At 41.2% G+C, this 16,993-nt stretch overlaps 1 protein-coding gene across 6 annotated transcripts in view; it reads right to left on the bottom strand.

The window, feature by feature from the left end:
* The window catches only part of SYTL2 (synaptotagmin like 2), a 38,864-nt gene that overhangs the window by 4,657 nt on the left and 17,214 nt on the right, over positions 1-16,993 (bottom strand). For 2 of the 6 annotated variants that reach the window (XM_034074618.1, XM_034074621.1), the window contains exons 6-15: positions 15,455-16,330; positions 14,074-14,145; positions 8,999-9,097; positions 7,779-7,832; positions 6,515-6,562; positions 4,774-4,868; positions 3,566-3,685; positions 2,449-2,618; positions 1,762-1,864; positions 634-804 (exon numbers count right to left, since the gene is read on the bottom strand). In XM_034074618.1, coding sequence (XP_033930509.1) covers positions 634-804; positions 1,762-1,864; positions 2,449-2,618; positions 3,566-3,685; positions 4,774-4,868; positions 6,515-6,562; positions 7,779-7,832; positions 8,999-9,097; positions 14,074-14,145; positions 15,455-16,330 — 1,808 coding nt within the window. The other 4 variants (XM_034074616.1, XM_034074619.1, XM_034074617.1 and 1 more) reach the window with 4 other exon arrangements.

Here is a 16,993-nt window from a genome sequence, read left to right as displayed (position 1 = left end):
TTACCTACCCAGAGCAGTTTTAAAATCAGTTGAATTCAACCAGTGCTAAAGACCACCACGACATTCCTGGTTTGTTCCATAAAATATTCAGTTTTGGATTGAGCTGATTTTAGAATGAATTCATGAAGTAAATTCAAGGAAGAGAAGAAGAAATAAAAAGAGAGAAAAACAACAACAAAAGAAACCAGAACCTCTGGCAGTAGCTTAGCTGAAAGCTTAGATCTTGGCTGAAACCCATTAGCAACCAAGACACACAGACATGGAAGTCATCCTTACATCTAACATTAAAATGCTGCTGCACTTGCTCCATATTCTGAGAAGGTTTACTTTGTATTTGGGGGGAAAATGCCTTCAGGTATCTGCTGCAGCAACATGATGTAAGTGAAAAACACCTTGAAATTCCTACTCCTTACACTATGAGAAAGATTTTCCTACTGTAATAATAGCTATCTACTTATTAGACTAACAGAAACCTCAGAACTGAATGTTCCATCTACCAGAAAAGAGGCATTTATGATTATAACCAACACAAAATCCACAAAACACACAAGACCAAACAAAAGTAAATAAAGACTCAGGGTTTTGCACTTACACAGTGGAAAAAACAGACCTGACCCACCCTTAATGACCTACCCTTGGCTTGAGTGGAAACCAGTTGATCTGCTTGCTGGATTTCTCATTCCAGTCCCACGTTCCTAAATCCAGCTCCACTTCACCAAGGAAACTATTCCTCCCAAAGGTATCATTGTGCCACACAGAGATATTGAGGCTTTGGTACTTTAGGAGGTCCTTCTCAATTTTATACTGCCATGAGGAAGAAATGAGAAAAAAAATAAATAAAAATCAAAGCTGGATTTTTACCAGTGCTGTGTCTGAAACGTGGCTGGGTTTATGCACCCATAGCTGCTCACTACTTCCTTTCAAAACAAAACCCTCTTCATGTTTTACTTTTTATTTCATAGGTCACAGAATGGTTTGTGTTGGAAGGGACCTCAAAGCTCATCCAGTTCCAACCCCTGCCACCAGCAGAGACACACAGAATCACAGAATCCCAAGGGTTGGAAGGGACCTCGAAAGATCATCTAGTCCAACCCCCCTGCAAGAGCAGGGAAACCTAGAGTACATCACACAGGAACTTGTCCAGGTGGGCTTGCTCCAAGTCCCTGTGTCCAACCTCGCCTTGAACACTGCCAGGGATGGAGCAGCCACAGCTTCTCCGGGCACCCTCTGCCAACACCTCAGCACCCTCACAGTAAAGAACTTCTGCCTAAAGTCTAATCTAAATCTCCCCTCTGTCAGGTTAAATCCATACCCCCTTGTCCTGTCATTACATGCTCTTATAAAAAAACTCTCTCCAGCTTTTATTTGTCCACCCCTTTAGGCACTGGAGCTGCTCTGAGGTCTTCCCAGAGCTTTCTCTTCTTCAGGCTGAACCACCCCAGCTCTCTCAGCCTGTCTCCATAACAGAGGTGCTCCAACCATTGCAGCATCTTCGTGGTCCTTCTCATACTAAATGTATGAGCTCTTAGCCCATATGAAATTTGTATTTGCAATAAATATACAACCACCAGTGTTCTCACTGCTGTATCCAGAGTACACCGTGGAGTTCACCTGTCAGTGCAAGGACACAGGTACTTCTGCAGAGCAATCCCCCTCACCCTAATGTCTCTTTTGAGAGCACCTTCACCTGTGCCTAAAAGTTAAGGTTTCTCCTCCTTCAGACATGTAGTATTTCATATATAGGAATAGTTAGATGAATACCCGCAATATTTCATTATAGACAGGATTAAAAGTTTTCTTTTTGACAGAAGTCTTCCTTTTGCCCAGCTTGTATTTCTCCGGAAGCAGGTAGGTCTTTACATACCTAAAATTTAGACAGGCTTAGTTAGAAATACAAAAAAAAAAAACCCACCCTTTCTAACTTCCCCTTCCAAAAGACACAAATATTTTCTTATAAAGTCAAATAAATCCACTTAATAACCATTATATTGTTCAAGTTGTTACATTTAGGAAGTGAACAGCAGTGATGAAGTATAACAGTAGTTTCTGAAGTGGGACATCAGTCTCCTTCCACCAGGGGAAATGTGTTGAAACGTCTCCTCAATATATACCAGTATAGAATATTTAACTATAATATGCCAAGCTATAGTATTTGCCAGCTCTAATCCTGTTGGAAACATCAAACCAGGATTTATCATCAGGAAAGTTATTTTAAAAGAGATTTTCATATTCTTTAAAGTTTGTTTTTCCCATGTTGATACATGTACCAATTTATAGTGGCAATTCTACATTCAGAGTGGAAAACCACATGAAGCACATTATAGTCTCTTCATTTATTCCTCTTCATTTATTCATTGGAGTTGTAGAGCTTGGAATAAACCAGCAGTTTTCATTTTCACATTAAAGATAAAGCTTCCATAAGGAAATCAATATCTTCTGTGTACTCACGGGTCTGAACGCTGGCGCTTAATGTCTGCCACTGCCAAGTCTTTGCACTGGCAAATAAAGATGTGGAGCTCCTTCAGCTGTTCCACATAATCAATGGCAAACTGGATGTTCCCCTTCACATCAACATTGCCAAAGTCTGCGCTATAGATGCTCATGAGGCTTCCGCTCACCTGTGCCAGACAAAAGAAGAAATATCTTCCAGGCATCACATTTAACCACATACTTCAAGGTTAGGGCAGAAGCTGTGCTCAGAATTCAGACAGGAAAGAAATCAGCTGTGTCCCTTTAAATGTAAGAACAAACTGCAGGGGACACTACAACAAAAGATTCTCAGCAAGCAGAAAGTTACTTGTAAGTCAAAGGTGCTAGGCCAAGTTTGCTACAAAAACAATGTGTTTATTGCATTGAACTAGATGAAGTAAAGTGATGGGATGCTGCAGATCTGGGGACTGTCTGTGATCAGACCTTTGAAATATTACTTCTAGCTTTCTTCAGCTGATCTTCCTTCTGCAGAAAGCAGAGCTCAAGAGTTTAGGGGAACAGGCCTTTAGAAAACATCAATAAAAAGATTAGTGCTAAAGCCTATATGGCTGAATTATGTACCTAAGTAAAGCACTGAAAATTAAACACGAATATGTAGAAAGAGAAGAATGTAAGATCATTTTTAGTTTCAATATCCTTTCCCAAAATTCCCCAGAAACTCCATAGAAACTAATAACCTGGTTAACTAGTTCATGGACTTAAATACCCCTGTACCAATACTGCCTCTTGCTTTTAGGTGTTTCTCCCCCACACTTCCTCCTTACTGTTTGTTCTGTATAAATTGTCCCTCATTTTCAGCTACAAATGCAAGCTCTTGGAGTAAAAGCTATCTCTTTGTTCAGTGTTTATAGAGGGGAGTCCTGAACAAGCTCCAATATAATCCTAAAGAGGAAAAGTAAAACCAATTCTATTTTATTTGTTTTAAGCAATTTCATGCGAGCGTTCACTTAACAGAGAGGGAAGGAAGGAGACAGAGATGCCAGGAAAGGTAAGAGGAATAAGAATGGAGCTGAAATGATACTGAAGAGATTAGCAAAAGCAAAATGCCATTAAAACAAGGCTGTGGTTTACATACAGAGGATAAGGAGGCCATGCCAGAGGAGCCGCTAAGATTGGTTAGAGAGCTGGGACTCTTCTTGATCCTGCCAAGTGAATAACTGCTTTCTGATGCTGTATCTGTCTCTCTGTCATCACTCTACAAAAACAGCACAGAAAAAGCCTGTTTTGGTTCTTCATGGTTACAAAGAACATTAAAAGCAAACAAAAACAAACAGATTTTTAATGTAGACTGAGGCTCAGTGAAAACCTGAATTTAAATCCCCTGGTTGTGCAACTTGAGTAACTAATAGTTCTTGAATTAGATCATGAACTTAAAATTGAAAGATGGAGAGCCTACAGTGAAAATTTAAAGCAGTAATGCAACCAGGTTTGGGCTTTGGCTTTAAATCTCAAATAGCAATGAAAGAGGACAATTTTACTGGGGCAATGAAAATCAGCTTCTCTACTTCACCTTGCAAGTGATACTGCTCAGGTCTTTCACCAGTCCCTTTCTGTTACATAGCAAATACTGTCAGTTCTGTACCCTATCTTGAAGGCAGCTAGCTGGGGGCAACATGCACGCTACAACACCACAGGACACCAAGCAGGGCCCTGCTTTTCCGTCAAGGAACTGCAGTTGTGGTTTACCTGGTTATTACCAGGTTATGTGCTTACAGTCCCTTTCTGTCTCAAATTGCAACCCCAGTTCCATCTCAATTAATCGATACTTCACTTCCCATGTGTGTCTTAGCAGCTTCCTTTGCAAGATGCTGAAGAAAGCAGCATCTTCCTGCATTCCACCTCCTCTTTTATAAGGTTTTTTACTGCTTTCATAGCTCCTCTACTAACACATGCAAGATTAACAAACATCTACACACACTAAAGAAAATGGATATTTACAGACATAAATAAATAGCATATAAGCTTTTATGACCATGTCTGTACTGCTAGGCAAAAGCAGGCCAAGATAATTCCCCAATTCAGAGGCCAAAGGTAAGGACTAACGCTCATCATGCCCGGGGCAGGGATCCTTGAGAGGCAAATTGGTTTGGAGAGATATTTGGGACTGTCCAAAATAGATCCAGGGAGTAAAGTAACAGTTAAGTAGTGTGAATAACCAGCCCTGTTCCAAAGAGTCCATGGAAGATAGGAAAATTCTAAGCTCCCTTATGAAGAATATATGGCTTCCCTAGAACCATTTTAGCTGCTGACCATGGAGCGGGTTAGCAGGACAATGGAACTTACCTCTTCCTGGAGGAATGATGGTACCGACTTGCTCAGTCCTTTGAGTTTTTCAGGACTGGAAAACAGCTTGTCAGGCTGTGAAGGCACTGTGGAAACTGAAGAGCAGGAATTCAAAAGGCTTCAAAAACACATTTGTACATCAAAACAGTGACTTTCCACAACATGATGCAGTTAGAAATAAACTTCTGGTGAAATACATGCACATGCACAACCAGTTCATAACTTGGATGCAAGGTTGGCTCACACCTACCCTCCCATAGGACTCAGAAGCTATCATAAGGAAGCATAATCCACTTTGACAACTTCTGTAACACTGACCAAAGAACTTTGGCAGGAGCAGAAACATTGACATTGCTTGACATAATGTACAAGCCTGGGTGCTGCAAGCAAGCTCTGACCAAATGTGATGAAGAAAACATCTTCAGTTTACCTTCTACATTTTCTTCCCAGAAGAAGGATAAATGCAACACTTATGTACTAACCATCCCTCACTGACATTAGACTCACAAAATGGTTTAGGTTGGAAGCCACGTTAAAGCTCATCCAGTTCCAACTCCCTGCCAGGGGCAGGGACACCTTCCACTAGAGCAGGTTGCTCCAAGCCCCTGTGTCCAACCTGGCCTTGAACACTGCCAGGGATGGGGCAGCCACAGCTTCTCTGGGCACCCTGTGCCAGCGCCTCAGCACCCTCACAGTGAAGAGCTTCTGCCTAAGAGCTCATCTCAGTCTCCCTTCAGGCAGGTTAAAGCCATTCCCCTTGTTCTGTCCCTACAGGCCCTTGTCCAAAGCCCCTCTCCAGGTTTCTTGTAACTCCTTTAGGTACTGGGAGCTGCTCTAAGGTCTCCCTGGAGCCTTCTCCAGGCTGAACTAGCTCAGTTCTCTCAGCCTGTCTCCATAACAGAGGCGCTCCAGCCCTTGCAGCTTCTCTGTGGCCTCCTCTGGACTCACTCCAATCTTAGAATGATTACAGTCATAGAATCATAGAATAGTTAGGATTGGAAAGGACCTCAAGATCATCTAGTTCCAACCCCCCTGCCATGGGCAGGGACACCTCACACTAATGGTTCTTGGTAAGAAACCAGCTAAACTCTGCTCTTTACAGTCTCATTAATTGCAGTAGGAACATTGTGTAAATCAATTTGATTTTAGACCTGAGCAAAGAAGTTTCAAATACTCCTAAGTTAATTTTAAGATGCATATCATTGATGCACTTTCTCTGCAGTCTATCTCTTTGTCTGTATACCTCTAATAAAGTTCACTTCTACACTCCTTCACTGTACAAAGCTTAACTGCATGACTTAGTCTTGCAAAAAATCCAGTTTGCAGTAAGCCCATGATACTCGGAATTTTCCATTCTCTAACCCAACTTATATTTAATAGTGCACTAAAGCTCTTTACCTGTGGACTGGATACACATTGTTAAATGCACCAAGACAGAACTATTTGGCAACAAGCAGCCAGCTACAGGGACATGTATCTATTACATAAAATGAAACATGGCAACACTGTTTGCAAGGTTTGAGTTAAGCTTTTGCAAAGCTGTTGCTGGATGAAGCTCAAGTAGCACTCAACATGTCAGTTATTTTCAGTATGCAGTTAGATGCAGTTTCCACATTGAGCACAGATCTAATCCAGATGTATAACTTGTTAGTTGTTAAATAACAAAGGATTTGTGATGTATTAGTTTAAATATCAGTGGAGAAACCTCTCCATTGTCTGCTGGAAGGATCCTGTTACTCACTTCCCATGGCATTTTCATTCCTCTCTTGATGCTGATCAGGTTTCGAACCTGCTCAGTGCGGTATTGACAACAGTCATTCAGTGGCACAAACAGCTTTTCAACATCATAAATAGCATCAATACATTTTAGATGTGGGATGTTTTTGACTTCCCCAGACCCCATATATTTCTGTGTTTTACACTGATGTCCTCCTTTGAGGGGCTGGATCATAACTAGGGTAACACTAGTGTACAAGCCAAACAAAGCAAGAAGAATTTGCCTTATTCTTCATGCACAGGTATTCATTTGGCTGTTTGTCATTGTTGCAAAACTTCCCTCTTAATAAGCTTAAGATCAAAATAAACCTCTTCTTCCTTTTCAGATAAGTGTCTATACATTCCATCCTGAACATAAAACATGCTTTCAGTAGGAGTTTCCATTTGAAAGCATGGTACTTAAGTCTCATGTTCATTTTCTGGACAGTGCATGCATTCTGTCATGCTACAACCATACCATTTATACTATAGGCAACTAACATGCAAAATGCCTTGAAGCATCTAAAACATGACAATAAATGCAACTGTGCACAACTATTTTTTACAACTGTAATGCTCCAGTGCAGTAAAGAAAGAATTGTGTGTTATGTTCTACTATATTCGATGTAATGTAAAGGGTTTCTGTTGTGTTTATCCTGATATTACGCAGCTTTTATTTTCTTAGATTTGGAATTTCTAAGGTGTACAGGAAAAATTAACAGCAAGGCACCTATAATGCACTAATGGACTGATGATAACTACCATAGCTGATTTAGCACTTCATCTATTGCTTAGAGTAATTCCACTTTGCTGGACAGAGAGATTGTAGGAGACGTTCCTTTTCAACTGATGCACTCTGAAGGGTGTTTTGCACTATCAAAAGGCATCTTCCATCTTACAATGCAACAAACAGACAAACTCATTCTTTACTTAAGTCAAATCTTTCAAATGAGCTAGTTTTCAATGCTCACAATAATTTCAGTAACTGTTTCACAGGATGAATGTCCAAAGGCCAAAACAATACACTCCCAGGTGGCAGAGAGTTTCTACAGATATAGCAGAACATAACATCAGTATATTCCTGAAGAATAAAATACCACAGTGAAAGTCTATAAGCACATTTCAGTCGTGCTGAAGTTAATCAAATCTAGAAGCACAATTCTCAGACTAAGATAATACTTCACTAGGAAATAGAGGCCATAAAAAAAACCAAAACAATAAACTCCCATGCAGACACAAAAGATATTTACCATCTTCAGCACTAAGAGCTAATTCTTCCATTGGATTATTTATTTTTCCTTTATCTGTGCAGGAAAAAAGTAACACATAGTTAGGAATTCTGCTGTTCAGGGTGATAAAATGAATGGCAGTGGTAATCACAGAGCTAAGAGTGGTGAGGACACAAAGGCAAACAAACCAGCAGAGCCATGGAAATGGTTAAGTTCAAGAGCTGCTTTCTACTTCACACATTACATCAAACCTATGTCCAAGCAGCAGTCTCATATTGACATGGTTTCTATCAGTGTGCCATTGCAACAGTGTTAGTGCATGCCTAAACCCTAGAATCTAGTTAGAAGCAGGCAACAGCATAAGTAGTATTAGAAGAGTAATTTGCCTATGATAGCCAACATCTTTCAAAATCTACACTCCACATTTCAGTTTATATGAACTTCAGTTTGTGTCTTCACCATTAGGCAGGGGATGAGCTTGGAAACACTCAGAGGTAGTTGGAATGAAGAAAGGAATAATGGTTAAAACTAAAAACCTAAAGAGGCTACAAAGGGAATTAATTTTAAGTACAATCTTGTCTCGTATTCACTTAAAGTGATTTGGGGATATTAACTTAATTAGTAATAATTAAAACCACTATGAAACTAAGATAATGTTTTCATACTTCCAATAATTTGACCCAAGAAACAGCCAAGAGGCAATGGCAGTTGTTGCTCACTATGGATTTGGGTAGTTGCCAAAACTTTAAATAGTGAAATCACTATTTCTGATCACAGAAAAATCTGTGATCTAGAATCACAGACTGATTTGGGTTGGAAGGGACCTTAAAGCTCATCCAGTTCCAGCCCTCTGCCATGGGCAGGGGCACCTTCCACTAGAGCAGCTTGCTCCAAGCCCCTTCCAACCTAGCTTTGAACTCTGCCAGGGATGGGGCAGCCACAGCTTCTCTGGGCACCCTGTGCCAGTGTCTTGCAAATTATTCAAGGAACACTTCACCACTCATTAACACAGTGCATTTTTGGAAGATGTCTGCTTCATGGACCAATGTTGTTTCAAAAGTAACACAAAGAACTGAAATCTAAACCTTGTGAGAAAAGAACATGGTTCTAAAGTAAAAGCTCCATACAGCTCACTGAGAAACAACGACAAAACCGCTACTTGGCAAAGCTGTATGGAAGACCAGCATGAACACGTTTAAGCCAAACTGGGGTCATCGGAGACACACATGCTTTGTGCTCACTTGAGGTGGCTGATGGAATGTCCTCCAGACTTTTGGAAGGCATTTTCCTATCTGTACTCCTTTTCAAAGCCAGCAAAACAGGGTTTAATTCTTCTGAACCTGTTATGAGACAAAACACATGAACACTGCACATACAGAGATGCCACAAGCAAGTCACTAAAAATACAACCATGGATTGCTCATGAGAACCTATTTTGACTGTTAGCAAAAACTGACCATTCAATGGAAATGCTAAATAAGTCCAAAATAAACAAAATGTCTAATTTTAAGTGTCCATTTGCTGTCTTTAAAATGTTTTGCCCATCGGTATAGAGGTAGGTCGGCTGATATACCTTGTGTGGGTATGTGTCTGCACTGAGTAATAAGGGGGTTTGAAGCAATTATGGCACTTAACTGGCTAAGAATAATACAGACTTTAGCCATTTTGTAACTATCTCAGTATGAATCAGCACAAAAAAAGTTAAACAGCTTTAGTTTTTCTATCAGTTCAACTTTGTCTGTTCTATTTTTCTCCCCAGGGAAAGTAATTTTGTTTCAATACTGGAGTAAAAACCACAAAACCACCCAGCTGTGGAGGTATCTGGATCCCTGCAAGTGATGCAATTGTCTCCAAGGGCAGAATCAAGACAGACAGAAACCTTTGAGACCCTGTCTCCTCCCTACTCCCTTTTCTCCTCATCAGCCCACCAACCAACCAGGCTTACAGTGCTGCTGTCCATAACAGGTAAAACTAAATTATCTTTTATTTTTCCTCATTTGTCTTGAGCCTTTGCTGACTTCCATTGGCATCTCACTTCCAGAACAGGCTCAAGAGTAAGTTGGCAGGCCTGGGAACCTGACACATTGCTCTCATTTGCTGGCTGAGATTAAAAAGGTTAAATTATTTCCCTACCTTATGCTTTTTGATGCTATCACACACTACACATTGACTAGAGCTGCCATTCAGCCAAGTAATAAGAATCTCAGTAAACAGACCATTTATATGACCACTTTCTACTGCAGCAGGCAGCAATGCTGAATAGCCCAGAGTGTTGGTGTTGTCTTTATATTCAGCTACTCCAGTGATGAGAATTTACCTTTGAAGAACAATTGGTCACACTAAAGAATAAATTCAGTCAGCCACTGACTTTTTTTCCCCTCTTTTAATTCAGTGTATTTAAAAGAAATACCAGAATTTGTGGGTTACAAAGTTATTAATTTGAAGGTGATATCACAGGGAGGAAGAAAAGGGTAAATCATGAAGACTGATGCAATTGATTCATACTGCTGAATTCCTCTCATCTAAAAGGTTTACCCAAATGTAGTATGTGTGAAACACTACAATTAAAGGACCTCATGATTATTCCCATCCTTCCCAAACAATTAACCAAAGCATTCAATTAGGATATAAGTATCACCCAGACTTTGAGTGAATGTATTTCAAGTTGGCTACTATAAAAAATTGTAGCCATGTTTAACAACCCAGCACCATGAATTTTAGAAATCAAACAGCTCACGAGTTAAACTGGTTCCAGAGTGGTAATCAGATTGTTCATCAGAAGAACTGGATCCCAGGTTTGAGTCAACCCTTTCCTCTTCATCATTATCCTCATGTGGACACATGAGGCAGAGTTGAGCTCCTCCTGGCTGGGGGGAACTGCTCTCATCTCTAAGTGGTGTACTTTCTCTCCTGAATCCCAGCGCTGCTTTAAAGTCAGAGTTCATTTCAGAGGCATCCAGGGATGGGCTTTCATCAATCCTTCCTTTCTCATTTATCTTGAACAGCTTGATTTCAATCACATTGGGGTCTCCTTCCAAGGGGAGAAGATCCACTGGAGCCTTGTTTCTCTTTTCTAATGTATTAACAGCTCCATTTCTTTTAAAAAGACCAGAAGTTTCGGTTTCACTTACTGCAGCTCTGATATTTTGTTCTGGAGCTCCCCCTTTGATAGCTGTCTTCATCTGTGTATGACAGCTACTGAAAGCATGACATGGCTGTGACATTGTCATGAAGACAGTCTCTTTTTGTGAGGGAATATGATCCCCAAACTCTTCTTGCCTATGTAACTCCCTGGATACTGGACATGAAGCTTCAGGTGCTTCTCGAAGAAGTTTCTCTAAAGAGCGCCTGAATTCCCTGAATTTTGCAGTGTTTGAAACTGAAGCTTTTTCTGCTGTTTCTTGTATTTGTTGAGGATGGTCCCTCTCTCGATGTGGAGTGTGCCCACTTACACTACTCTGTATTTTACCTTCCATTTTCTTATCCCTATCTCCCACCACAGAAGCTGGTGTTTCAGAGACATACCTTGGTAGCTTCTGCAAATTCACATCAAATGCTGCATATTCAGCCTTGGACACTGCAAGTCTTTCTGTGGTCTCACTAATTTCCTGCAGCAACTCTCCATTAGGCTCACGGGTTGTGCTTTTAACTTCCACCTCAGCAGCCCTCCATATTGCCCTGTCAGAACGTTTTGGTTTAGGAGGTGGCACTTCAGAAACCTCCTTTAGCAGCTTGTCTAAAGCAGAACTCAAGCCACTGACCTTGGATGGGGCAACAGACTTCTCTATGGTCTCACTGATTTCCTGCAGCAGCTCTCCACCAGGCTCATAGGTTGTGCCTTTGAGTTCTGCCACAGCAGCCCTCAGCACTTCATTGTCAATTCGTTTTGGTTTAGGAGGTGGCCTTTCAGAAGCCTCCTTTAGCAGCTTGTCTAAAGCAGAACTCAAGCCACTGACCTTGGATGGGGCAACTGACTTCTCTATGGTCTCACTAATTTCCTGCAGCAACTCTCCATTAGGCTCACGGGTTGTGCTTTTGAGTTCCACCTCAGCAGCCCCCAGTACCGCATTGTCAATTCGTTTTGGTTTAGGAGGTGGCCTTTCAGAAGCCTCCTTTAGCAGCTTGTCTAAAGCAGAACTCAAGCCACTGACCTTGGATGTGGCAACAGACTTGTCTATGGTCTCATTGATCTCTTCAGGCTGACCAGTAACTTCTTGGCACGTTGATTCTACACTACAAGTAGTTTGCAGTGTACTATTAATGTCAGTGGGTGCTTTTATTCTCACCCTTCTGTATTCAGAAGGCTGAGATACAAAGGGTTCTATGAGCAGGTTCTGCAAACTAGCTTCAAGCCTCTGAGAACCCTCAAGAATATCATCTTTGCCTGCTGCCTGAGGCCGTAGAGAGAAAGCCTCAAATTCCCTAAACAATTTCCTCAGGCTTCCTTTATTTTCATGCTCACCTGTTGATGGCACATTCACTTTTCCTGTTCTTTCGCCTATTTCTTCTTTTTGAGCAGCAGGACAAGAGTCATGGCTTTGTTCTACTGTTCTTTCAAAGACCTTGCACTGATCTGAGTGAAGAGTTGGCTGTCTCAAAGTGTTTTCTTTTAGGTTCAATCTAGATGACATCTCAGAGGCTTCCTTTTCTAACTTCTTTAGGCCTAATTTAAATACATCCAGCTCAGCTTTAGGTAGAACCATTTTATCCACAGTCTCTGCAACTTCCTCTTTAGGGAGACTGATACCCAATGGAGAAGTCTTCTTCATTTTTTCTGTGGGTAAACATAGACAATCATCTACTGGTGTTGTCTTTAAAGCATCTTTATCTCCAAGCGGTTGGATCAACTGCAACAAAACAGGATGTTCTTTCGATGAAACAATACTTTTTTCTACACATTCTTTAACTTCTTGCTCTGGAAGACCCATCTTTTCCTTGGGTTTTGAGATGACCGCCTTTCTGTCCAGCTGTGACATTGCCCGTGTCACATTCTGAGCTTTCAGAGTAGCAGATCCTAGAGGCAGTTCACATAGCACAGAATCAGGTTCCTGTGGGTTCTCTCTCTCAGACATTTGGGTTTGTTGTTGGATTAACTCTTCCTTGCTCACATTATCTCTGCCTTCTTCATTTTCCTTTGATTTTCTCTCATGGGTTATTGAACTAGTGTTATTCGGCAAAGAAACATCTCCCCTGTCAATGCTACTCTCTAATTTAGCTCCAGTATCCCAGAAGTTTCTCAAACTCTGGAACTGCAAAGGATCCGAAATTCGATTCTTGGACTTCTCATTGATTTTCTCTTTTAAAGACAAAATCTGGAAGTTGGGTCTCTGTTGGGAGGAAGCAGAAGCTTTTCTTTTAAGTGCTTCTTTCTCATTTTTGTCTTTGCTTTGTGGGGAAGCTGAAGTGGCACCAACCCTTGGCTGCAAGTCACCAGCCTTTGGTAATTCTGTATATTCATGAACTTCATCAGGTGGAAATGTTCTTTCTGTCTTTCCAGCTGCATGGCCTGGTCTAAACTCAAAAGAGTTTTGATGTTCATTTTCTGAAGCCCGGCTTGCACAACTTGGTTCAACACTTGTTGGTGTATTCTTCCTTTGATCATCCAATCCATTAGATACACACGCTGCAGTTGCTCTTATTTTGTCACTTACCCCAAGACCTCGCAATGCACCATCACCCGATGCATTAGTATTGACACTAACTTCTTTCTCTCCATGACTAGGAGTAGTTTGACTCCTTTCCCAGAATGCTCTGATCTCCCTTATTCTTCTTCTTGCTCTTATTGCCTTCTCTGACTCACATTTCTCAGCTGGTAGCTTGTCTTCTTCATGTTCCAAGAGATTTGGTTTCTCATTTTGTCGCTTGCTTTCTTGACCATGTTCTTCTTCAACTTTTGTGCAGTCAAATTCAGTTAGTGATTTGCCATTTTGCTCCTCATTCTCTTCCTCTTTCTTAGGTTTTATCCTCTCTGTAATCAGTTGTGTACCTCCTGACCTAAGTGATGTAGGTGAAATACTGCTGTGTTTTTTAATCTTTCCAGACAGTAACTCTTCTGTAACTCCTGTTTTTCCAGCCATGCTGGGCCCTCTGTGTTCTGAAAGAAGAACTGCTGTTCTGGCTGAGAAGCCCACTTCCTCTTCGGGTTCCCTGTCTTGGGATGTAGCTGACACAAATTTCCCATCTTCAACATCAGAACTTCTTTCAAACCAATCTACAACTTTTGACACAGGTTCATCAGCCACTTTGAGTTCATCAGCATTTTTGTCAGGCTTTAAAGTGGCTTTAGCATCTTGCTCCTCAACAAGATCAGGCTTACCTTGTTGAAGACTTGTAGAATTGGTATTTGACACCTCATGTGCTTCTGTCTTAGCAGAAAGCTGATGTTCATCTACAACAAACAGACTTATCAGTTAGGAATCAGACACATGACTCTGAAAGTGCTTGATCTAGCTTGAAAATCTCTGTTAGCAGAGAAAAGAGTTCTCTCTTGTGTTTTTGAAAAGAACCATACTGCAGGCAAGGAAATCATAAAATCATAGAATAGCTAGGGATGGAAAGGACCTTAAGATCACCCAGTTCCAACCCCCCTGTCATGGGCAGGGACACCTCACACTAAACCATGTCACACAGGACTCTGTCCAACCTGGCCTTGAACACTGCCAGGGATGGAGCATTCACAGCTTCTCTGGGCAACCCATTCCAGTGCCTACTTCCTCCTTATGTCCAATCTAACCTTCCTCTATTTAAGTTTGAGCCCATTACTCCTTGTCCTATCACTACAGTCCCTAATGAAGAGTCCCTCACCAGCATCCTTATAGGCCCCCTATAAATTCCTGCACCAAGATATCCTGCTGGAATCATGTCACTTTTGAGGGTGTGAGTTGATAAAATTGGTTATCCTCATTCTAAAGGGAATGGCTACATGGAGGGATGGAGCAGGCAGACAATCCAGCATGTTTGTGTTTAGTCCCATGAGCAAATCACCAAATTCACAACTGGGTTACTATCAAGGACACTCAACAGCAGTACACCAAAACCTCTTCAGTTCCTGTGCAGGCAGATCTACCAGGCCTCATGACAGGATTTTTATCCAAATGCTGTCACTTCGCTTCCATCATCCACAATAAAGGTGCCTAATTCAGGCTCTATTCTGATTGTCAATTTGAAGAATGTCAATAGAAGATCATCTAAAAAATACTGTCTACATTAGAGCATTAAAATACAAAAAGTGATTTAGAATTTAATTCTGCAGTATGTAGCACATTCATATACTCACAGAATGGATTAGGCTAGAAGATACCTTAAAACTCATCCAGCTCAGACACTTGCCATGGGCAGGGACACCTTCCACTAGAGCAGCTGCTCCAAGCCCTGTGTCCAACCTGGCCTTGAACACTGCCAGGGATGGGGCAGCCACAGCTTCTCTGGGCACCCTGTGCCAGCGCCTCAGCACCCTCACAGGGAAGAATTTCTTCCTTATATCTAATCTAAATCTCCCCTCTGTCAGGTTAAAGCTATTCCCACTCATCCTTTCCCGCATGCCCTTGTAAAAAGCTGCTCTCCAGATATACTTCCTTGAACACTTCCTATTATTTCTTTTCCTTAGTTGTTAGTTCCTAGATACATGTGATTCAAACATTAAGGAATCCATGCTATATGGTATTACATTCTATCCATCACTCCTATTAGTCTCTTACCAGTAAAGTCTTTGTGTGATTTCGATTCATGGTGCAAGATCTGGTTGGGTTTATTTTCACATGTCTCATCAACACTCAGTTCATTATTGCTATTTGGCAGGATATTGCTGGAGGTCTTCTGTGGAGTTTCAAGTTTCTTAGGAGTGACAGTCTTTGTCTGCAAGGTTTCATTAATCAGGGAGACTGACCTATTAGTGTCATAAGGGCCGGATGCCGATGTATCTTCTTGTAAGCCATTTACTGGGTTTATTTGTAAAGCCGATGTATAGGTTCCTAAAGGATTTCCAGCAGAAATTTGCTTATTCCCAGATGAATCTAATCTAATAGCATCATTTCCACCATTTTTTATTTCATCAGAGTCTAACAAGCCAAACTCTCCTGTTTCTCTACCATGATGTGGCTGTGGGCTTTGCAGAGGTTCTCCTTTTCTTGTGCTAGATGAGAACCTCACTTGTTTCAGTTTTTCCAGTGAAATTTGTGTGGAGTCTTCTGCTTCTTCCCGAAGGGAACTCTCATCTTCTCCTTCAAATATAGTTGCAGTAGGAAGACCATTCTTTTTCTGACCATCTAACACCTGACTAACACGAACTTCTGAGTCGGTGGAACTGGAGCTTGAGCTGCGCTTCAGAATGCCCCTGGGTGGTGTAGTGATGCCATTCATCCTCTCAGTCTGCTCAGCTGCTTTTGGAACAAGGTCTTCTCTTTGTGACACAGGATCTGGTGCTTTGTGAATTAGTTTCCTAGCTTTTGGGACAGGACGCTTCACTGCTTTCTGTGATTCATCTGTAGGTTCCACAGAAGGTTGCTTGTGCTTCTCTGTTTCATCATTGTGTAAGCTGGGTTTAGGTTGGCTGTCTTCTGAGGGTGGCAAAGTTTCTGTAAGAAATGTAGAGGAGAAATCATGAGTATACATGACATTCATCTGCATAAACAGAGGTATATGACATAGTGCAGGTCTAGAACACAGTGAGTAGACTGATTTATTAAAAACATTTGCAGTAAAATGCAGATATTTAATATAGGTGTTGATTTCATATGTAGGCAGTAGGAAGTCTTAGTAGATGATAATCCTATAATTGTTTCTTATTCTAGAAGTATGAGCTATTTGATGATTCCAAAGATGGAGCACACCAGCTTTTCCATCAGCTTTATTCCTGCAAGGCACAAAGTTTACAGGGAATACACCTCTTCAGGTTCAGAAGATAAACAGCAACCTCCAGAAATGGAAACAGGCTATTTCCATATTCATCTGGAACAAGGGAAGGTGCAGGAATGATCTCCCAGGAAGGAGATGTTTTTTATTCTGTGTTCAAGTTTTCCTTTTCCTCTTGGCACGTTTCATCACAGAGACATTAGAGTCATTTCAACACATAAGCCTGTAAATTACAACTTCAAATGCCTGTGTTGTGATATATCATCACTCATCTACCTGCTTGCAGAGAATACTGCAGGAAAGGGAACACTGGAAAATAAACAGGAATAAGAAAACAAAGGAAACAATAAAGATCAAAGAGAGTTGAGCTGCTTCTGTTGAGCCAA

This window comes from Melopsittacus undulatus, chromosome 2, assembly GCF_012275295.1.
Source record: "Melopsittacus undulatus isolate bMelUnd1 chromosome 2, bMelUnd1.mat.Z, whole genome shotgun sequence".
Lineage (NCBI taxonomy): Eukaryota > Metazoa > Chordata > Aves > Psittaciformes > Psittaculidae > Melopsittacus > Melopsittacus undulatus.
Note: the sequence above shows the minus strand (reverse complement) of the source record. Positions and strands in the feature narration are given on the sequence as shown.